At 44.3% G+C, this 23,999-nt stretch overlaps 4 protein-coding genes across 4 annotated transcripts; 1 reads left to right on the top strand and 3 right to left on the bottom strand.

Annotated features, from left to right (window-relative positions):
- Positions 1–885: 885 nt before the first annotated feature.
- Positions 886–3,189, top strand: F5J12DRAFT_787453 (uncharacterized protein; the record flags this gene model as incomplete). The annotated part of the gene is made up of 9 exons (XM_051743650.1): positions 886–1,050; positions 1,096–1,164; positions 1,205–1,734; positions 1,878–1,908; positions 1,960–2,305; positions 2,376–2,417; positions 2,810–2,844; positions 2,894–3,075; positions 3,123–3,189. 9 exons carry the CDS (start codon positions 886–888, stop codon positions 3,187–3,189), a joined length of 1,467 nt encoding a protein of 488 aa, XP_051594283.1.
- Positions 3,190–14,628: 11,439 nt separating this feature from the next.
- Positions 14,629–15,603, bottom strand: F5J12DRAFT_787452 (uncharacterized protein; the record flags this gene model as incomplete). Its single annotated transcript, XM_051743649.1, has 3 exons — positions 14,629–14,928; positions 14,980–15,328; positions 15,407–15,603. The coding sequence occupies 3 exons, from the start codon at positions 15,601–15,603 to the stop codon at positions 14,629–14,631; spliced, it is 846 nt and encodes a 281-aa protein (XP_051594282.1).
- A 550-nt stretch (positions 15,604–16,153) lies between these two features.
- On the bottom strand, positions 16,154–17,381 carry F5J12DRAFT_936300 (uncharacterized protein; the record flags this gene model as incomplete). Its single annotated transcript, XM_051749630.1, has 6 exons — positions 16,154–16,250; positions 16,307–16,532; positions 16,616–16,807; positions 16,919–16,981; positions 17,036–17,230; positions 17,285–17,381. 6 exons carry the CDS (start codon positions 17,379–17,381, stop codon positions 16,154–16,156), a joined length of 870 nt encoding a protein of 289 aa, XP_051594281.1.
- Positions 17,382–20,366: 2,985 nt separating this feature from the next.
- F5J12DRAFT_787449 (uncharacterized protein) lies at positions 20,367–23,556 on the bottom strand (the record flags this gene model as incomplete). The annotated part of the gene is made up of 17 exons (XM_051743648.1): positions 20,367–20,387; positions 20,423–20,593; positions 20,627–20,722; positions 20,790–20,933; positions 21,026–21,107; positions 21,153–21,205; positions 21,253–21,349; positions 21,414–21,436; positions 21,464–21,571; positions 21,779–21,827; positions 21,971–22,102; positions 22,383–22,452; positions 22,559–22,601; positions 22,687–22,905; positions 23,168–23,317; positions 23,338–23,356; positions 23,414–23,556. The coding sequence occupies 17 exons, from the start codon at positions 23,554–23,556 to the stop codon at positions 20,367–20,369; spliced, it is 1,620 nt and encodes a 539-aa protein (XP_051594280.1).
- Between the last annotated feature and the right edge of the window lie 443 nt (positions 23,557–23,999).

Raw genomic sequence — 23,999 nt, 5'->3', positions numbered from 1 at the left:
TGTGAAGCTAGACCTACAAGGACTGGCAACACTTGCAGGATTTGCAACCCACCTCCAAGATGGGAGGTTTTCCCTCCAACCAAATGATCATATTGAACCATTTCTGCATACCACACCAATCTGTTGGAGAGCATATGCACCCATCTTCCTTGGCTTCTGTCAAGGCATTGGTCCAGGAATTGGTTTCAGAATGAAACTCTTCCCAGTACTTGCCCATGATACATCAGCAAAACACAAAAATGTGTTAGTAACTCATAGCTGCCCATAGTATTTGCACAATTCCATATTAGTCCAAAGCAATGTCAAGCATCCTAGCAACTCATAGTGCCAGAGTAGACTACACCAGACTTGCCCAAACTAGTGGCCAGCATCCAAGCAACTCATAGCACCTGAGTAAGCCACACCAGTGATACCAGCAATCCAAAGACCAATAGCTACCTAGCATACAAGGGAACAGACACACCTAGTTAACACACTTTGTTCCTATGCATGAAGGCAACAACACACAGACATAACATACAGCATTTTTCAATAAGTACAGGAAAGTAATGGATAGTACTAGTCTACATGAATGGCAAGTATTTGACTACCAGCATGCTCAATAACTGTGCCTATCAAGATCTGGCATAAGTAAAATAGTGGCCCAAAAGAAAAGAGTGAGCATAGCATACCATTGGACTTGAGAGATGGCTGCAGCTCACCAGCCAGAACACCAACATCAAAAGTAGGCTCCCCCAGTCTGTGTTTTTTCATTGCTACACATAATGAGCTGACCTCCATATCTTTTTTGTGGACTCTCACCTCGCCACTGCCTGCCTTGTACTTGTACAACTTGGCCATCGATTCATATTTGTGGGTGATGCATGCAGCCAGAGCTTGTTCTGCATGAAAGACTTTGTGTTGTGTGCATGCTACATTGAGAAGGAGAAGTGCCTCGTGAGAAAGTTGATGGATCTCCCCAACAATTCCATTGTAAATCCTCTTGCACCTCTGCCCACTCAGCAGAAAAAGGGTGTGGGCCACAGTGCTGGCCAGAATGCAAAACCGAAGGTCAGTTCTAGTTATTTGCAAATATCAAGCTAACTGCTTGCAAAGTCCAATGTTGCCCCACCACCCTATGTGCCTCCCATTGTGAATGGTCCTAGCCCAGCTGATATGCCTCCAGTGAGTGTCTTTTCATACTGATATACAATGTTCATTTCAGAATCCCATCCCTCAGTCTTCAACAGCAGTAGCAACACCTGTCTTCCATCAGCACCCCACAGACTCCCATCACTTTGGTTTCAGTGTTCTGGCTCAACAGCCAGGTCATATCATGCCTCCCAGGATGGAACCTGACCTTCAAGTGCTCAATAATCCTTATATTGCCACAATTCAGGGAGACCAAGTTCCCAGTAATACATCTCATCTGCCAACACCCCAGCCCAACTACCAGTCTTGGTTTATCCCCCACCAGCCACCTGCTACCATCCCTGACTCTTGTATTGACCCCTCCCTTGATAGCTTGCTCTCATCAAGACAAACTTTGGCAACTGCTGACATTCACCACAAGAGTTTGGAGAAGCTGTCATCAGAGGGCTCCTCAGAAGAGGAGTTGGAGTCCTTGAGTAGTAACCCATTGGACACAGAGGCTGGTGAGGTCTCTGGCAATGAGTCCAACAAAGATGAGGACAATGCATTTGGATGGGGTGCAAAGAATCTTAGGCAATCAACTCATCCTGGTACATGTCAGAGGTTATTATGGTATTGGCTCAACATTCTTTGTTAGGCTTCTCCCAAGAAATGATGACAAGCAATCCTATTCACCACAATTCCTTACCCCCTGACCACAAGTTTCAGTACTCATGTGATGAGGATGATGATGTGGCTCTGTGAAGCTTACAATCCAAGGACAAGGCTCAGCCAGAGGTATGAAAATGCCATTCCTGCTAGCTTTATTTATTCAGATTGTTATTTTAGGGTTCCCAACATGGTGCTGTCATCGACATTCTTGAATGCCACCATCACACTAACAGCTGTCCTTCTGTTCCTGATCATGATCTTCTGACCCTTGTGCATGACTCAGTCAACGAAGTATCTCAGCGCACCAGAGCCCCTTGTAACTCCAAGAAAGCTAAGGATGAGGGCCCATTGCCTTCACAACTGAGATTTTACAAGGCAGTATGGAAGGACTGTCTCAAAGATGCTAAGCAAGAATGCAGGGCTGCACATCCACTTTCTAACCTGTTCCCATCGAAATCTCATGACTTCAACCTCTCCATAATGGAGGTGCTCATCACTGTCATCATTGAGTGGAATCAATGCAGTGTGCAATTTGAAGATGATGAGTAACAATATTTTCACTTTATACATGTCTCATTATCCTAACTTTATAGGTTACTGGCCTGACCACAAGCAAGATATGGCATGCCTCATAAGTAGTCCCATCTTTTGGTTACAGCTACTGACATACCACCAGTAGCTCCTTGATGATATATCTACCTGGCATTTGGAATTGAAGTCAGTTACACTGGCAACCATGCCATCTGCATTCAACCTTATCCCTCCTTCTGATGTTGCACCATGGGTTTGTGTACAATGGATAGAGACCACTGCCACAAAGCTCCTTGACAACTTGCTTTTCCTGTGAGATAGTTTTGACAAGAATGTACATTCACATGGTTTCTTGTCTGCACTACTAACAGATTGGTTTATCAGGGAAAAACCAGGAATTTCACTCACCCCACCATCAAGGAAGCTGTCATACAATTCTACTATACTGGGACCTATTGAATTGTGGATAAGCATCCTGAGTCCTTCAACAATTCAGTTCCCCTTTCCTGTCTGGCTCTCATAGCAGCTGCAGTGAGTTATTTTACACCCTGAGTCACTGCAACTCAAACTTTTCTCACAGTATCATTGTGTGTTGGATGGATTTGTGAAGAATGGCACAGGAAAGACAATGCCTCAATTCTCTGGCAAGGCTTACATTTCCATTTTCCATGGCATGATGAAGGTGCTGAATGACATCCTTCATAATCCCTATCATGGTGTGAGGTTGTGTGATCAGCTTTCTCAGTGGGTGAAGGAAGGATGGTAAGTACTGGGGTGGCTGATGTGCTCATGCTGACACCTTGTATCAGGGCTGCACTGAAAGAGGTTGATTCAAATGTAGAGAGGTACCAGCACATTCAGGCAGTCCTTGATTGATTTCATAATACCTAGTCCTGTTGTACCTGTCATTACATGTAGTATGCAATTGATGCCAATGCTCCTGTTCCTGTCATACCTGCTGTGAACTGTTCCTAGTTGTGGAGTGATCACATGTTTGCAAAGTAAACATTGAGATGGGGAGTACTGGACAACACCCCAAGGAGAATACAGTCTGGCCAGTTTTGTACAGTGATATCTAAGCATGAAAGTTCCATAGCAATCCATAGTAAGTAAGATACTGGACAAAGTTCCATGACAATGTGACCATTCCATAGTAACAGGCAACTAGCCATAGCAAAAAGTGTTGTTGGGTGCATCTGTCCAGCCTGGACCTAGCTAGGGGACTCTGTGTATTATGGAGCACTGTGGAGAGCTCCACAGCTCAAAGTGATTTACTGATGTATCAGAGTAGATACTATGCATGGAGTCCTGAGCATGGGAGGAGTACAGCCATGAGAGGTGAACAGTTCTGCCACCCCACTGGAGCTGATGATTAACCACCTAATGGCAGAAAGGCACTGTCACACACCAAAGGTGTTGTGGACATGGTTACAGCTGACTCTGCCTAACTTGTCAACAAGTTGTGTGCAATGTCCATGAATGCAGATGAAGACTGAAGGCCTCATGTGTAGAAAGACTGCTGGATGTAAGCAGTCATCCTTCACACAAGAATGACTCATCAGTGCTAAAGAGAAAAGAGGAAGTGAGTTAAGCATGCATTAAAAGTTTTTAGTGCCCATGTATGGCATTCCAGTTTTCATCATATCTCCACCATTTCCAAAGATATTGACTCCATTCTCACACTTGCTTAATGTGCTCAGCCATGCAATTCTGCCTTCCAAATTTGGAGAGGATCCTCACACCCTACACATTTCTACAGCACTCCATCCCTCAGACACTCATTTTGTGAAGTCCATCAATAATGGCCACCTCTTCATTGATCATCTCACTTGTCTCATTTGCCAGAGACAGTGGCTACATATATCTGCCAGTCATTCCCACCAGCTTCTGTCCTGAAGCCCCCTGGTTCATCCCATCATTGTCGGCCCCATCTCATCCCATGCAGCTTGGTCAGCATGTTCCCCTCATCAGTATGACTTCCAGAAGGACATTTTTTGGTTGCCTCAGGTCTGTCACTCAGTTAGAAAGGTCTTATGTGGTCATTTCAGTCTCCCTAGTTGATGAAGCATTTGGATTGTTCCTCCATGCTCCCTGCACTGTCTTTATCCCAATCTTGTCCATCATTCTCCCCATGTTGTGACAGCTGCAGCATAATCTACTGTTCTCCAGCCTCCACTGCAAGCATTTCACAATTTTTCATGACAGAACATGTTGAAAAAAATTGAAAGAAGAGATACAATGTGATTTTGGATGTTTTCAAACAAAAAATCCAAAATTAATAATTTATTTTCTTTGCATGTCCCACCTATAAACATTAATTGATGGTAATGACCATTAGCTTCTAGTCTAATGACAATTACTGTCAATTTATGTTTGCTGGTGGAGAAAGCAAAGAAAATGAAATATTATTTTTGGATTTTGCCTCTGATAACATCCATTATAACATGGTATCTCTTCCTTCAAATTTTTTCAACATGTTTGGTCATGAAAAAGTTTGAAATGCTTGCAGTGCTCCCTGATTGCATCCATGACAAGTATGATGTGCATCTTGCCTTCTTACTGCAAGATTCAGCAGAGGATGTCCCCCCTTCTCCTCCTCCATCAGAGCCCTGTCCATGAAGCTTTTGTTAACTTTACTGAGCAGATGAAGGGGTGGGAGATGCAATCACATATGCTCCCATTGCCCCACAGACCCCCAACACCCTAGCCCCTTTGATGCCTGACTCATGCCCTTCAATTCTGGAATTAATACTTCCCTATCTGGAAACACCATCGTTCTGTCATGCCATCTTTGGATCTAGTGATGTCTCTGCCAAGATCTGACTTGCATCACCACCCCCTAATGTGATATCAGTGTGCTTACTCAGTTTCTGACTCTATTTGACTCATTCTGTGATATTTTGACTGTCCTTAACTTGTTCATTGCCAATACTTACCAATCTTCTTTGCTTGCTTACTTTTCATTTCTTGCTTACTCATCATGATTACTCAGTCCTTACTCATTACTTACCAAGCATTTAGTCATAACTAATGTAAAACATACAAACATGTGGACAGTTTTTTGAGCCACTGTATCTAGTAGAACATACCATCTATCACTTTGCTATACTGAACCCCAGGTAACATAGCATATACATCACTCCACACCCCAATTGCACCAAAAGGCAGTATATTTCAAAGTATATTTCAAAGACAACACATGTACAGTAGTGGGCAAGTGGTAGCTATGGTCTAACCTCAATCTGACTCATCCTCTGTTGTTGACTCATCCTGATGTTCCTTGATTGCAGCCACAATGATGCATGCCAAAACCTTGCACTGGGACTCTGTCATGAGTGCACCAGCACCTGAGTGAACACTACTTATAGAATTAGTTATGATGCACCTTGATGTATGGAAGCACACACTGGCCAATGGCATTTATCTTAGAACATATGGCTGGTAAGACACCAACCTCCTTAGTGGCATTATTGAAATCTTGAAGGCACTTCAGGTACAACTTGGAGATGGAACAATATTCCTATGTGGTGAAGGATATACAGTGAGGGACAAAAGCATTGCAATGTTTGTGAGGTGTGACTTGTTGCTGATGTAGCTTGGGCTATTCTGCATGGATAATTGTGATACTTACACCAATGGAAAGGGGTGACTCTAAGCTTTCTGGAGCACTAAGGTTAAGCCAAAATGAAGCAATACATACTGAGATACACCCTATTCTTTCCAAAAAGTGCATTGCAATGCTTTTGTCCCTGACTGGTAAAATAGTGAAAAGTGACCTTTTGATGGGATTGAGGGCATGAAGGATGGGAAAATATGATTACATAATAAACCACATGATCATCCAGATGATTTGTCAGCATGTAAACAATGACAAACATTGGACTTGTACCATTAACCCTCCCTCTTTTACCACAACTCATGAAATCATCTCTCTAGCTCACATGGTCATTTTCTCAAGGAATTCTTATCAAATACTGGTGGCCACCACAGTGCCATCAGTATAACATGCTCTCAGAACCATCAGTGCCTTAAAAAACCTGCTGCCAGTCATTTCCTGGACTGTTTCCCCCCCATGCCTGATGTGTTTTGGGACTAATCAGTACTTGGAAGGCTGAAAATGTTATGGAGGTCAATCTGGCACTTCAGAACATGATGGACAAACCAGTCCCCTCTCAACCAATGCATTTCCGGCAAAGGAACACTGGTATGGAAGTTGGGGTGAGACAAAACCTCCTTGTGTTCTGAGCACCATAAGGGGGTTCACTAGATCTTGCTCTGATCTGAACTGTAGATGACTGGGGAAGGATTATTTGGTCATATGTGACCAAAGGCAATATTCAGGGCCAGATGGAAGCACAGGATTCTGCTCCATGGCAGTTCAGTAGCATATCCTTCTGATGACACCCAGGGGTAAAGCAGATTTTGTCTTGCCCTAACTTCCATACCACTGTCCCTGTGCTAGAAGTGCATTGGTTGAGAGGGGACTGGTTTGTCCATCATGTTCTGAAGTGCTGTTCCTATCATAAACAAACCAATCACCCATTAACTAGTGCATTTCTGTGAAGGGGAAACTGGTATAGAGGTCAGGGTGAAGCTAAACCCTCTCTCACTCCACATACCATGAGGGATATGCTTCTGAGCTACCAGGTTGCACATTCCTGGCCTTCTATCTGGCACTGGATTTTTTCTTTAGTCTTATATGACCAAATAACTCATTCCTAGTGATCCTGTTAAGCCAATGATTCATATCACATCATGAATTGAATACTGAAGTACAAGCACATGACTGCATGAGAAGTGATGTGTAATTTAACTTCACTAGTGAATGGAGCACTAGTCTTGGCCAAGCAAAATCACACTGTCAAGTCCCAGAGGTACAGTGAGCAGGGTTAAGTGCAGTTGCAAAGTAGATTTTGAATGAGGAGCTGGTACAATACCTGTGGGTTTATATACATATGTACAGTACCTGCAGAACAAACATTCAAAAGCAACTAAACATTCACCTGTGTATTGTATAAGGCAGGACCAAGTCACTCTTGTGAGGGCACATGGGTGAATGGACTGCAGACATGGGGTTAAATGTGCAAAGAGGGAATAAATGTACATGAGGGTTCAAATGAGTGTGAGGGTTTACATGTGCATGATGTCATAGGTGTAAATGGGTCACCCAGGGTGGACAGGTTAACCATGTCACATGACTGCATGGATCAGGGCCACCAGCAGAGCACAGAAGGAAGGGGGAATGGATGCAATGTCTGGCTATAGTACAACACAGGGTAAACAGGGGGATACCATAAAAGGAAACATACTAAGAGAATGCAAGACCAGAGGTGGCTCACAGGCAGCAGAACATTGTCACTTGAAAGCATGATGAGTGGCAACATACAAAGTCTATAAAAGGAAGGAAATGTGAGTGCAGTGTAACCTCACCCCCCCTTCGAATGCCTGAGGACCTTGGACTTTCCCTTACAGGTGTCCTTATGGGCTCACTGAGTTGTGGGAGCTGAGCAGATGATGGGGTACAGATACAGGTGTGTGGCAGAGGCAATGGAGTCATGAAGGGGTTGGTAGGCACCACCATGTGAGGAGTGGGTGGATACTGCAGGGGATGTGGTGCATAGCACTCCAGGGGAGCATACAGGTGGTTGGGAGAGATGTGGAGGGGTTCTGGCATAGCAACTGAAGTAGGGATGGGATGGGTCATATGGTTCATTGATGTCAGCATGGAAGTCATTGTTGAAGTAGTCAGAGCCAGGGTTCTCAGTGTTGGGGGTGTAGGACATTGCAGTTCAGAGGTTGTGAATGTGTCTGTACTCACCCAAAACCTCTTGGGCATTTATAAGGTTGTCCTCACTCCCCCAGCTGTTTTGGGAGTGTGGGTAACCAAGCCACTTGACAAGGTAGAGGTATTTTTGCTGAGGGTGTAACCTGGTCTGTTTCAATGATGATTTGACCTTGTGGGCATGTTTGTGCTTAAGTATAGCCTTGACTTCCCATTTGTTCTTGTCTCCTACCAGTTCTGGTGGGGGCAGGGGTTGTGCTGGGCCATACTCTGCTGTTTTGATGAAAGGAGTAAGTTTGGATGTGTGGAACACAGGATGTATTCACCACATCTTGGGGAGTTCAAGCTTGTAAGTGATGGGGCTGATCCATTCAGAAATTACAAATGGGCCATGGCATTGAGGTGCAAGCTTCTTTGATGGAACTTCCCTTTTTAGGTTAGAGGCATCCAACCAAACCTTATCTCCTACAGAGAACTCCATATAGTTCCCCTTTGATCACTTCTTCATTAACTCCTGTGCTTCCCTATGCATGATTATCATGGCATCCTGATTGGTGGCCAGCTGCTTGAGTTGGTCCTCTGCTAACATTCCTTGCAGGGGTTGCCTGGTTGGATAGGGGGTGGGATCAAAACCATACATGAGTGAATATGGCATCTGGTTGTGGGACAAGTGTACATGTGAGTTGAGCACCATTTGAGCATCTGGGAGTTTGGTGTGCCAGTTATGGTGTTGCAAATTTCCTAGATCCATGACAAGTCATTAGCATACCTTAATAGGAGCGGATTTCCCACACTGCCTTTTAATGACTTGTAATGCCACCCACTTTCCATGAACATGCAGTTGAAATCATATGTCATCTCATGATTATGACTTTTGATAACTCATTATTTTACCTAATCATGGTATTATATTGCTGCAGCCTAATAAGTACTTATAATGGCATGACAATGGCGAAGAACCCATAGCAATACCAGTGGAACTCATCACAATGTATACTAACCATTATTATTTATTAATATTTTGATGATCCATTGTTATTTCATTTTGCCTTGGTACACTCATGATGATGGTTAAAATTCCATTTGGAAATCACTACTTATTGATGTATAGATGAGTGGTAGTAATAATTGGAGAGTTCTACCTAATAATGCCAGTGGTGCGAGTGGACATGTGAAGCAGACAATGAGTGACTAAGAGCAGTAAGGGGAGGAAAGGACAGCAGCTCAATGTAAGTATGGGGGTCATTGTGATGATGACACAAGGACAAAAGCAAATGCATATGCTGTCAACAACCATCAGATCATAGCTTACAGGGTAATTAAAATACTTATGAGATTAGTGAACCATTGGGAGCAGCGATATGGGGTGATGAGATGAGGAAGATAGAATAAGTGTTGCACAAGAGGCATTCATAGTGTTGAGCAATAGGACAATGGAACTGGTGTCAACACACAACGCTGTCACAAGTTGTTTGGAACCTTGAAAAAAGTTAATGTCAGAAGTAATAATAGTGTCATGGGGGAAACATACCTTGACCCTCAAACCCACTCCCCAGGCAACAGACAACAATGAATGAGCACGACAGGGTGGATAACAGTGACAACACCATATGACAATGCAATGAACCAGGACAACAATGTGGGAGACAACAGGGCATGAGAAGAGGGGTGAGTCACTTATAATATAGCCAGCAGAGTTTGAATGACTTCAAAGAAATCAGATCAGGTAATTCCAGAGGATGACAGTGACAATGTATGATTGCAGTGAATGAACATATTACAAGTAGATCTATGTGACCTTGAAACATGAATTGCATCTAATATAATGGGATGCAAGCTAAATCAAAGACCATAGAACATATAGAAACCCAGCACATAAGTGACACCTGGTACTGCTATTAATTCAAACCTTCATCTTCTTTGGTTTTGAGGACCTTGTAGCAGTAGCACAGCAACCATGGTGGGTGGGTTCCAGACCTGGTTCAGTAGCATGAATATCAGTTGTAAGACCCTTGGGAACCACCTCAGGAATGGCTGGAATCACCTTTTGAGCGGCTGAGCTGCACTGGTGACTCATGACTGGAATTGCTCATCAGGATCAAGATGTTTCAGCCTCAGCTGGGCCAGACACATTCATCTGACCAACAGCAATGGTCACTGCTGTGAGTCAAAGTGAGGTTCAGTGGTGAAAACCAACCAAAACCAACACAAAAGACAATGAAAGCGAGTGGTGGTGTGCCTATGCAGTACCTAGATGGTAGAACCTGTTCTTTGGGAGGGTTTTTGTGAGCTACAACACTCAAAGATGAGTGGTGAGGGTTGGGGGGGTGCTCCTGACGAAGAGGGAGCAAGAATGTGATAGAAAGCGACAGGGTAGACTGCTGTCAGCCTACAGAAGGATGGATGGTGACTTAATTCGATGTCCTAAGCTGTACTGAGCTCAGGGAGGGCTTGGAGCGAAGTATATGGATGATAGATGATGATAAGCAAAGTAGATGATAGCTAGACCCTTAATAAAGTCTCAACTATCGAAGCTGATGAATGATTTACTGAGAGATGATAAATTGCGAGCAAGAGGGGCTCTCTGATGTCTTTTTTTTTTTTGCTACCTAAGTACAGTGACTTATATACAGTACAGGGGTGTTGCCTATGGAAAACAAGGTGCAAACACTTGGTAAGTGATTGGTAACTGATGAGTAAGGAATGTAAGCGATGGGTAATCGTCTTGGAAAGCATTGGTAAGCACTGGTAAGGATAAGTAAGCCAAAAAGCGAAGAATCAGTAAGCAAAGTCAAAAGATTGGTAAGTATTGGCAATAGGTGAGTCAAAGACAGTCAGAATGTCACAGTATGAGTCAAGCAATGTCAGGAACTGGGAAAGTGCACTGGAATCACATTAGGGGGAGGCTGTGCATGTCACATCTCGAAGAGATCACTTCTAGGCCAAAGTGGGATGACAGAGAGGCAGCGCTGATCTGATGCCGATATAGTACATCCAAAAGCGGACAGGGTGAGTCAGATGTCAACAGGGGTCAAGCTTTGGGGGTCTGTGGGGTGACAGGAGCATAGGGGATCGCAACTTTCCCCCCCCAAACCATCCTCTCAGTGAAGCAAATAAAAACTTCATGAACGAGGCTCTGTTGGAAGAGAGGATGAAGGGGGAGCATCTTCTGCTGTATCTTGCAACAAGGAGGCAAGATGTGCATCATACTCATCATGGATGTGATCAGGGAGAGTGGAGAACAGTAGATTATACTGTAGCTGTCACAATTTTGGAAGAATGATGGATGAGACCAGTATGAAGACATTGCAGGGGGCAGGGAGGAAGGATCCATATGCTTCTTGGACTGGAGAGACTGAAATGACCACATAAGACCTTTCCAAGCAAATGACAGACCTGAGGTGACCAAAGAACGTCCTCCTGGAGGTCATACTGACAAAAAGAACATGCTGTCCAAGCTGGATGGGCTGAGAGGGGGCAGATGAGGGTGGGATGTACCAGGATGCTTCAGGATGGAAGCTGGTAGGAACTCCTGGTAGATATATGTAGTCATGGTCCCTAGCAAAGGGGACAAGCGAAATGACTGATGTGGAGGCAGCCATATCAGAAGAATTAGCGAAATGAGCGTCTTTTGGAGGGAGTGCTGTAGAAATGTGTGGAGTGCACAAATCCTTTCCAATCTTGGAATGTAGGATCACGTGGCTGAGCACTACAAGCGAGTGGGAATGGTTTCAGTGTCTGCAGAATTGGTGGAGATATGTCGAAAACTGGAATGCCGTACACGGGCACTTAAGAACTTTATTGGCACTTAACCTGCCTCCTCCTTTTCTTTGCTACTGACAACTTGTTCTTGTGTGAGGGATGACTGCCGACATTGCTGGCTGTCCTTCTTCGCATGAGGGCTATGGTCTTCACCTCCATTCATCAGCTACATCCATGTCCACCTCACCAAACACCTTTGGTGTGTGACACCGCTGACACCTCAACACTACTGTTTGAAATCAGCTGCCCAATTGAGATAGAAGGGGATGACTGATGAGAAGCACCAGAAATAGTTTGAGCACTGAGATCAGCTTGTGCAGCAGTGACACTAGCTGGACGAGAGTGAGGGGGATTGAAATGAGTGACCAAGCCAGCAACAGGTGATGGAGCATGAGAGACCAATGACAGATCAGAGTCATGTAGATCTGAATCATGGCTGCCAGGGGCATTGAGGTCATGCAGTGTGGGAATGGGTGGGGTGTGACTCTCAGTGGGGTCAATGTTGTTGAGTTCATCTAAAAATTCATCTTCCCAAGTACATGGCTGCTCCACATTAGCAAATACCTCGGATTAAACATTTGCCAATTGAGACCCCTTCCTGAAGACTTCCTGGTTGAAGAAATTCATTATGCTGACAGCCCAAGGAGATGCTTTGAAAAGCTTCTCAAGGTAGAAATTGTATTCTGATCAGTAGTTGACCTGTGTTTCTGCACTGGTGTCACACACCAAAGGTGTTTGGTGAGGTGGACATGGATACAGCTGATGAATGGAGATGAAGACCATAGCCCTCATGCAAAGAAGGACAGCCAGGAATGTTGGCAGTCATCCCTCACACAACAACAAGTCATCAGTGCCAGAGAAAAAGAAAGGGAGTGAGTTAAGTGCTGGCTAAATTTCTTAAGCACCCATGTACAGCATTCCAGTTTTCAACATATCTCTGCTGCTTCTGCAGATACCAAGACCATTCCCACACTCGCTTGTAGTGCTCAGCCATGCAATCTTACCTTCCAAAATTGGAAAGGATTTGCACACTCCACATGTTTCTACAGCACTCCCTCCAAAAGATGCTCATTTTGCTAAATTCTTCTGATTTGGCCACCTCTGCATCAATCATTTTGCTTGTCCCCTTTGCTAGGGACCATGGCTACATATATCTACCAGGAGTTCCTACCAGCTTCTGTCCTGAAGCATCCTGGTACATCCCACCCTTGTCTGTGCCCTCTCAGCCCATCCAGCTTGGACAGCATGTTCTTTTTGTCAGTATGACCTCCAGGAGGACGTTCTTTGGTCACCTCAGGTCTGTCATTTGCTTGGAAAGGTCTTATGTGGTCATTTCAGTCTCTCTGGTCCAAGAAGCATGTGGATCCTTCCTCCCTGCTCCCTGCAATGTCTTCATACCAGTCTTGTCCATCATTCTTCCAAGATTGTGACAGCTACAGTATAATCTACTGTTCTCCACTCTCCCTGATCACATCCATGATGAGTATGATGCACATCTTGCCTCCTTGTTGCAAGATACAGCAGAAGACACTCCCCCTTCATCCTCTCTTCCAACAGAGCCTCATTCATGAAGTTTTTATTTGCTTTACTGAGAGGATGGTTTGGGGGGAAAGGTTGCAATCCCCTATGCTCCTGTCACCCCACAGACCCCCAAAGCTTGACCCCTGTTGACATCTGACTCACCCTGTCCACTTTTGGATGTACTATATTGGCATCAGATCAACGCTGCCTCTCTGTCATCCCATCTTGGCCTAGAAGCAATCTCTTCGAGATGTGACATGCACAGCCTCCCCCTAATGTGATTCCAGTGTGCTTTCCCAGTTCCTGACATTGCTTGACTCATACTTTGACATTCTGACTGTCTTTGACTCACCTATTGCCAATACTTACCAATCTTTTGACTTTGCTTACTGATTCTTCGCTTTTTGGCTTGCTAATCCTTACCAATCCTTACCAATGCTTTCCAAGATGATTACCCATCACTTATATTCCTTACTCATCAGTTACCAATCACTTACCAAGTGTTTGCACCTTGTTTTCCAAGGGCAACACCCCTTTACTGTATATAAATCACTGTACCTAGATAGCAAAAAAGAAGACATCAGAGAGAGCCCCTCTTGCTCACATTTTATCATCACTCAGTAATTCATTCAGCAGCTTCAATAGTTGAGACTTTGTTAAGGGTCTAACTATCATCTACTTTGTTTATCCTTGTCTATCATCAATATACTTCACTCCAAGCCCTCCCTGAGCTCAGTGCAGCTTAGGACATCGAATTAAGTCATCATCCATCCTTCTGTAGGCTGACAGCAGTCTACCCTATCACATTCTCTTGCATTCCTGCTCCTTCTTCATCAGGAGCACCCCCAACCCTCAGCACTCATCTTTGAGTGTTGTAGCTCACAAAAAACCCTCTGAAAGAACAGGTTCTACCATCTAGGTACTGCATAGGCACACCACCACTCACTCTTTTTGTCTTTTGTGTTGGTTTTGGTTGGTTTTCACCACTGAACCACACTTTGACTCACACTGGTAGCACCTAATTCAGGATCATGCAACAATAGGAATTGAACCTTGGTATGATATTGACATCAGCATGTACTAGCACAGTGACCACAGACACCCTCACCAAGATGCAGGCACCAGCAATCAGGCCCTCAGTAATGCTCAGCATGCCCATCTTCTGACCCCTGGCTTGGGGCTGTCCACATTTGTTTTCTGTGAGGATTGATTTTCCAAACATCAGGACACAGATAAGCTATGGGCTGAAATCAATTTTCAAATAAGAGCAGCATTGAACTGTGCATGCTTACCTTAACTAGGACAGGACTCTTCAAGAAGCCTCCAGTAACCATCTGCTTAGGATCTGCAAAAAGAATGGGTGCAAAACAGGTGTATTCTCTGACTCCATCCTTCTTCAAGAGTGCCAGGCATGCCTTGTTGTCCTTCTTACAAGCAGGCTTTCCAGTAAAGAGATCCAGTAAAATGTTATATGGAGCAAATAATGTGCCAGCACAGTCCTTGATGACTTTGAGGACATTGGATCTCTCCTGACTGTGTGCTTGTATGAACTTAAAACAAATTAATATGTTAGTTGTCACCAAGGTTGGAATTACACATACCATGGAGCCAAATTGCTTGTAGGTTACCATCGACTCATGTAAATCCACAGGAATCATCTTGTAAAGCTCAGTCAGAGTGCCCTTGAGCTTCCCATCCTGTGATTTCCACTGTGCTGGATCATGTTGATCAGTATTGGGATTCAGAACTGCTGGGAAAAGGCTTTGAATGATGAAAAAATGATACAGTAGGAGGTATTTCTTTGCTTCTTGCTCAATACGAGTTGTGAGGCTGTTTGACTTGCTAGATGTGTTCCTGGACTGCTTGGAATGCTGGCTATTGGCTTTGAAGAGAGCCTTCCTTGTCTGGTGCAGTTCCTTGCAGCATTTGGTGTATGCTTGTTGCACAACACTGAGAGCCTAGCATCATGTCAGCACTAATGCCTGGTGACTCATCATGAACAAGAATGTATAAATACATACCGCTCACAGCTCAGCAACATCAGCTTGAGGTCCAGGAACATGAGTAAGTTGCCTGTGCTGTTCAGTGTTGCTGTCCAGGTCTTCCAAGTCAGTATTGTCTGTCCCTTCATCAAGGTTGAAATCTTCAGGACCTCCATCCTCAGCATCAGAGTGGAAGGCATCATAAGCAGTGCTGGGTGCCATATTAGTGAAGGAAATGGACATCAAGGATCAGAGGAAATGGTAAGGCCACACATGGATGGTTGTGAACCTTTGCAAGCCTCCCTTTATTCTCCTTATTAAGGGCAATGGATGTCACAAATCCCAATGGAGGTCGACACCTGCCAGTTGGGTGCTCTTAGATGAATATGGAAATTTTGAATAGTACAAAAAAATGCAATATGTACATAGTAGTAGCCTCAGGGAATCCACATGGCAGACCATCAGTGGGTTGGATGTCAGCAGTTGGACATAACCAGCTATTGAGCTGGTCTGAGGACATAATAAAGCATGATTTGACAATGCCATCAGCAGTAGGCAACTACAGTACAAAAGTTGCTCACCTTAGTCCCTCTTGATATGTAATCAACAATGTGTTCTGGGGATCAATGTTGATGCAGTACGAATCATGAGTGAATAACTTATATGCAATGACACAAGGTCATGGCATTGTCACATGAATTGACTCAATGTTAACTTGAATCTGAAACTGACCTTTTGGGAGCTTTTTTCTTGCTTTCTTTCTGGTTATAATATTACAGCTGTTTTATTCTGTTCATGTAATGTTACAGATTCTAGTGTAGACAATGATGCTAGTGATGAACCCAGCCACAGAATACATGAGAAAAACTAGTGGAAGAGAGAGCAGAATGCTTCAGTGCTGTAAGTGGTTTGAGATGAGTTAGGGATAGGAGCAATAATGGGGAACTGCAAACTCACTGGGAGAAATATGAATCCTTCACAGGCAGCAGCAGCCGCATGATGAACAGCTGCAGAACCCTGTAGCAACTCTGCTTTATACTGGAAAATAGACAGGAAAGATGTAACCGTGCTCAGAACAGAAGATGAAATGGCAACTGGACCTCCAATGTGTGTGATACCATCCAGTCCTGGGAATGAGATAAGCGTGACAGAGGTGCTGAGGATAATGCAGACTGCACAAGCAGAAAGCAGGGAAGGAAAAGAAGTTAGGAATGAGTACAACTATCATCATAATGATTAACCCTCACCACAAGACAGGTACAAGCACCAATGACAAACAGTGGTGCACTACTCTGCATGCTTACATTCCCCTCCACATCAAAATGGCCACTATATCTTGCTCGATCCATGAACAAGAATGGGATGCCAAGGCACAGTATACCAATCAATATCTCGACCACCATGCATAGCATTGGGGTCTGCCTTGATGTGTGTGTGGCAATGATGTCTCATGGGAGCGGTTTGTGTGGCCTGAAATTGACCCGATGCCAATGAGCTGATCAAGAACTTTAGCCTGTAAGAACATAACACTGGTGAGGGGTATGGTGCAGAAACTCACTGGCACATAGAAGAACATGAGTGACCATGCATGTGTATGAAAGAGTGGATTGCTGACTTGGATCTGTCAAAAAAAGAATCAGACAAGTAGAACTGAATGGAAATGTCCCAGCCTCACCATTGAGTAGTCTCAACAGTTCCTGACACTCCTCCTGACTAAAAGGTGGCTGAATTGGTTGGGGATGGGCAAGCAGCCAATCTGTGTAGGACCAATGTAGTATGTCCACAGCCTCCTGCTGGGACCCTTGGGAGAGAACCACATGGGTGGGATGGGTTTTGACATAAGACCAGTACCTGTACTTGTCGTCTAGGCCTGCCAATGCACCAGATCAGCATGCAAAACTAGAGGAGAACAAGTACAACTCACGATTGTCCTCTCCCAAAACTCCCCCATCATCAGTGGGTGCATCATTCAGAATCCACCTACACCTATGATCCACCCAAAATACGATCAAGTCTCCCATAGCTACACCCTTCTTTCTACTTCATGCTGACACCTTGTGACTCCTCTGAATCCACATCTCACACCCATCTGGAACTTGTTGGTCAGCCATGTTCTCCATGGCACTCTCCATAACCTCTCCACCTCCTCTAACCTTGCATGACTCCTCAGATCCAAATCTGTCATAGCACAATTTTCAGGGTTGCCGAAATACCGAATCCCATGAGGCAACACATTCAAACCACCTGCTATCTGTGTAAGGTTGTCTCACAGAATTGTAGTGATTTCGAGTTGAGCCATTGACATCTAATCGAGCTGGTCGTGCCCATTGAGGTGTGGGCTGTGCATCTGCTGGTGGGTGCGCAGTCTTAGAGGCATGGCATGATTGTGCGACCAAGTCAAATGCTGTGTGCCCCAGGAAAGTGGTGATAATTGGGGGCATCTATGGGTGTGAATTAAGAAGAGGGTGACATTCACTGTAAGGAAATGCTTTAGTCAGAAGACGAGACAGAACCAAGAGATGTATGAAGAAGTAGAAGGCAGCCTTACTCCTGATTTCTTCTAATGTAATCCATCAAATTGCTTCTGGCTGTGCTGAGATTATATCCAGAGGGTTGATGAGAAGGTCTGGTTGACATCAACACCACACATACTTCCAAGAAGCAGGTACTCACTATGAGGATATGACTTCATGCATGAGTGGAAGGCTAGGCAGGTTCCCCTCAGCAAATGAAGATTGAATGGTCTCACACATTTAGCATGTTGGAAACGGTTTAGGTTGTACCACTTACTCTGGCACATGGATGGTCTTAGCAGGAGATACAGTGGCAATGGCTTGTGCTACCTTCACAGACACCCACACTATGCTACTTGACATGATGGAATGGGGACAGAGTGTGAAAAAGCATGTATAGTGGGTTGAATCATGGGCAGGACAGAAAGTTGCAAAGAGGGACCAGTCAAGTACACAGACTTTGTCTTGCTCACAACATGTATTGTGAGTTTTGTATATGTGCATGCGAACATGAAAAAAGACAAGACCAGATACTACATTCTGTACAAAGATCTGACATCGCCAAGGAAAAAAGTCAGCAGGTAAGTGCATGATGAATTGGATACAAAGGTGAAAGGGTATGCTCAACTTCCCAATACTTGTCTGACTTGAATGTGTTCCATTGCAACCTTGACTGGCCAGCAATGCATCTGTTGTATCCACAGGTGCAAAGTGTTGCCAATGCTCATTCTGTTTCCTGATGCCTTACCATATGCCTGTAAACTCATGTCAGTAGCATATCCACCTCGAGTATCTTCAGCACTCTTGCATCCTCACAGTCTCTGTTTGTCCAGTATCTGTTTAAATTAGTAGCTTCTGTTCTCGCATCATATGAAATTCACCTTGTGCCTCATTCACGAATTCCCCTTGCTGATGGTCAACTGTTGGTCTCTTGTGAGGCGTGACTTTTGATTCCCCCTCCATGCTCAGCGACTTCAACTCGAAATCTCCTCTTCCACACTCAGCGACTTCAAATCTGCCCCTTCCCTGCCCCACCCATGTCCCCCGATGCATTCAAAATTCCCAATGGTGCTTCAACACCCATTGATGTGCCCAAGACCACTGAGGCAGTGACAGACATGTTCAGCAATTTGTACAGCTTGGTGGTATGTCTTCCATTCTGCTTGTGTACTAGTCCATCAATATTGACTTGCCACTAGAATTTTCCTCCCAACAGTTTGCCCCCTGAATGGGCTGCTCCTGCTGCCATCGCTACACCCTCCACCATAGACCCTGCTTTACTCTCCCTCGACACTTATCCCCCTCCTGATGTCCCAGCCAATGATGTTCCCATCACTGAGACAATTAGGTGTGATGCAGATGTTGACTTCCATTCAATTCTGACTTTCCACAACACCCTACAAGCCATCATTCTATGCACTGGACCATTTCCTTGCTGAACAAGTTGTGTCCTAAGAAGGTCCTTGGAAAATGGAAGAGGGAGGACTAGGGAAGGGAAGAGGAGCTGAATCATGGTTTCTTCACCTTTGAGGCTTCAACAGCCTTGTAGACCTATATACATCCCTTTGCCCTGTAGTTTCAACACTTCATTGGTCAGAGCATATCTCTGTAGTCATACATAAAAAAACAAGACCATTGTCCACTCTGGCAGCCTGCTGTCCAGCATCTGGTAGATTGAGTTTCATGTGGTGGGCATAATGAGTAGTGAAACAGACCTCACCATATTCCCCTGATGACCCCCTGCATCAGTGCACCTACTACTTACTGCTTTGCTCCACAGCAGGGGGGAAAAGAGTTGGGCATGTGTCTGATGTGGTCCTGTTCCAGAGTGGTTGCCAATGGTATTAATCATGACTTACTATTTCTCAATGCCAGCTTCAATCTGTTGCCCAAGTACCTTTGATCTACTACTGAGCATGTTGCAAGTCTTCAGTTTCCTTGCTAGGATGGTTGATGGCTTGCAAAGGACAAGACAGTGATGGGTCAGAACAGACATCTGCAATGTGCTCAAAATTCTCTGGTTGGAAGGCCACTAGAGATGGTAAGTAACCTACATCACCTGTGTCCTGTAGGAACATATCACTATCAAGCTGCTCAACAACACAAAATTTGTCATCATGTTCAGTGTCAGGTGCTAGAACAGCCCCTCAGATGATTCGAGCACAATGGTATGAAGATGGACACAGCCACATGAACTGTCCTTGACACATTTGAGGTCTGAGATTGCACGATCAATAGTGCAGGGCTGGTCCTGATCCTTGTCATGAAGGGTTGTGCCAAGATAAATTCCATGTTTCCTATGTCTGGAATGACACAGGAAAACACTGCAGATGAGACGAATGAAGGTGGTTTCTATCTCAGTGTATTGAATAAGCTGCACAGTCATAGCAGGGCACACCAAAAAATGATGGGTTGCAGCAGAGACGATCTGTGCACTGGTTCCAAGTGACAGTCAACTTGTAGTTGACCAGCAGATAACAGTATTCTTTAACCTCAGCACAAGCACAGTTTCAACTAGATGAATGCATAATGAGAGTGTAGATACATACTGTGAAGTCAGTGGGGAGGGAGATCCATGACTTGACTTGATATCCATATGCCAGAAGGGCATCATTAAGGAACTTGCAGAACCTTTGATGGAACTGATGGAGTGCCATATCTGGCTGACCATTTTCCTCCAAGTCTTTCAGGGTTTGGGTCATGACAACATGTGCACCAAGCTTAATATGATCAACTGAGGTATGCTCACTGACCACATCAACTTCTGGATCTGATTCCCCAGAGACAGATTTCTCAAGGTGATCAACACACAATCTGAGAAGCTTCATAGAAAGAACTTGATGATCTACCTGCAAGACCTAACATGCATTTTAAAGTGACTGTGAGTAGGAGTGTCAGCACACATGGTTGTCATACCTGAGCAGGAACATCTCTGCCATTCAAACAGTGTTCATATGCATCTCGGATTGGCTTATGCATACTTTTGTTGGGCCGAGTGCTATAGTTGTGTGTGGCACCCTTTAGGCAGATATCTCGAATGATGTGCTTCCAGAGGTGGACCTTCAGGAAATTCCAGTCAGTTCACAGACCATCAATGTTGGACTTCATGACACATTACAACAAATTGGCATGAGCATGAAGCATATAACTACCTTCAGTGTCTGATCAAATGTCAATATTTTGTTGTTGATCATGTTAACCATACATTCAGTCTGGATATCTAAGCCAACAAGGCTATCAAGCTGTAGGTAACTTTGGATGACTCAGAGGAGCTGGTACCCTTCAGGGGTTATACTCTTCTTCAAAACATTGATCCCCATGTAGAAGATTTGCTAGGGAAACAGTTCATTGACAGCTGTCTGGTATTGGACACACATACCTTGGAGATATCAGCCAGCTTGTTACCATCTGAAAAAGTGACATGAATAACTTGGTTGAAGTGTGTGAGGTTTTGCCAGCAAGGAAAACTTGCAACACTGTCATTGTCAAACATGAGAAGTGACAATGTTCAGAGCAATTGATTGTAAAACAGTGACTCACTACTTCTCGACATCAGCTTCAATCTGTCACCTGAGCACCTTTACAATCACCTTTAGGTCCCCAAAGACATGCTTGCCCCAAAAACCATGCCCATAATGCAGTCGATCAAAGCTGCAGGCAAGGTGGAGATCAGAAAACCCAATCAGCCAGAACACATTCTGCAACCCATTATATATTAGTTCACTGATGGTGATTTGTTGGTGGAAACCCACTTTGATTGGTCATAAACCTAACCACTTCAGCAATTCATTGCCTTCAGCTCAATTTGTAGCACAAACACATAATGCATTGATGCCCTGGGCATGCATATGAGGTTCAAAAGTCCTAGAGAGGTCATGGAGTAGCTCTGACAGTACAAGACATACAGGGCAAGGGCATTTGCCACTGTGACCACAAGTGAGTGCCATCATGCATCTGTAGTAGGCCATTGAGTTAGTATCATTAGTCTGAGCAAGAAGAAGGAAGTATATTACATCTCTTCAAAATTGGCAGACAGCATCATAAGACTTGGAAAGAGCCAACAGGTAATGTTGTTGTGTGAAGATGTATGTATGTACCCAGTCTTTGAGTACTGCTCAATCTCCAGAAGTAACTTTTTAATAGATTTGTGCCAAATGACATGCTTGAGGGTTGTGTAGCCTAGCTTTCCCTCTTCTTCAGCATCTTCGGGGACCTGAAATGTTCTTAGCCTATACAAATATCTAAACAGTGGACATCATTCACAATAGGCAGCCAGCCAACAACAGTACCTCTGCCAAGGACATTGCTATTCTGAATCTCAACTGGAAAGTTTGCACAGCACACAATGATGGGGTAACTCTTGGCAGTTCCGAAAGATGATAGGTTGGATTTGTCAGCATAAAGGATCAGGCCAAATGGCACAGTGTTCTTGATATTTGGTAGACTTGACTAGCACAAATACAACATGTTATGTATGGGTAATGAATGACATATTGACCAGGCACATACTTGAATATCCCACCAATAATCTCTGATGCAGGGCTCATCATAAAAATGTTCATACTCAATGCTGTTGTGCCTGTAAAGTCACTGTGTGTCCCAGGTGAAGTGCAGACCGAGGAATGGATTTTCTAAGATATTGAGTGCCCACTCCCACAGTAGGCAAATATGTGCTTCGAACATACATTCTTCCTTTTTGTATGGTACCTTAACTTTGACCCTGGAGAACTATTTAGATAGGTAAGACAGATGGCAATGAATGGATATTTGAAAATCATACTGGAGTGAGTTCCATTGCAGCTGCATCACACACTTTGTGAAGTTTGGCATCATTCTTGAGCATGACTTGGACAGCTCCCTGTGTGACATGAGCAAAGAGATCCAGCAGGGCATTGACCTGTTGCTGGTTGAGTAGTGAAGCGAGTGCAATTTCCACAAACTTGAAGTCACCCAATGTGCGAAATGGGGACCAAGGTGTTTTGTCAACTGGGGATGGGGACTTCTCACTGTGAACACGGAACTCTTTGTAAGACTGATAAATTGGTGGTCAATTGCTTCTTGGATGAAATTGGATCTTGAATTCATGAAGTTTTGCCACATTAGAACTTGTGGCAGTTGGCATCGACATGTCTGAGGGAATCATGAGCACTATGAGAATGTGTGCCAAAGTGAATATGTACCTGAGGCTTGGAGCATGTCGCTCGTCTCATTGTAATCTTGTCCCATAGTCACCTTGACTGCAGCCGCAGTTTGTCTGAGACTAGGACCACAACATAAATGGAAATCAGACTCACTGGGTTCATCAACGAAAAAATATCCTGTATCTGTGCAGTGAGCTTCAGACACTCGAGGCTGCGATTTGAGTACCAATGCTCTCGCAGCTTGATGGTGGGCAGCTGAGTTAATAATTGAAGCCAGAAACCATTACATTGGGTCTGCCTGCGCTATGCACCAATTCACATACCTTGTTGTTTCTCTTCATACTGACATTTGAAAGCTACATGCTCCCTCTCATCTTCTTTGCACTTCCTGCAACTCACCTTGTGCTGCTTGAAACCAGTTTTCTGAAATTTCCTGTTACAGTGAGGGCATTGATAGAGAACAGCATGATTCCATTCAGCATTTTGACAGGTTGAAGCCAAATGGGTGGTACAGGAGGGAGCCATGAGAGAAGATGTATCATAGCTGGACTAGTTCATCCTTTGATCCCAGGTTTGGCTGATGTAAGACAATGTCATGCCATATCAGTCATTATCAGATCATTATCACTCAGTAACTCGGGTAACTCCCATCCAATGAAATTTCTTCCCTTGGCACTGGCCCCAAGCCATTGACATGTCATTACCAGACCATTTTAATGACCCAATAAGGAAATACATGAGCATTGTCAGCTGGCAGCATTATTATGCACCTTGAAAATTTGCAACAGGGGGTCTATGTCTGTGTACATATGCAGATAGGTGCCAACTTCCTGGTTTACATGTTCAGCCTTGCCATTGGTCTGGGAGTGGTAGGTGGTCGAGGTTTTCAGTTCGACTCTTAGGGACCAGTAGAGGTCACAGGTGAAGGTGGAGATGAACTGGGGGCCTCAGGTACACCCCAATGTGGATAAACATAGGTGCAGTA

Source organism: Pisolithus orientalis, assembly GCF_024613125.1.
Source record: "Pisolithus orientalis strain OTSU chromosome Unknown F5J12scaffold_112, whole genome shotgun sequence".
Taxonomy (NCBI): domain Eukaryota; kingdom Fungi; phylum Basidiomycota; class Agaricomycetes; order Boletales; family Pisolithaceae; genus Pisolithus; species Pisolithus orientalis.
The sequence above is the reverse complement of the archived record's forward strand: the minus strand, read 5'-3'. Positions and strand labels throughout refer to the sequence as shown.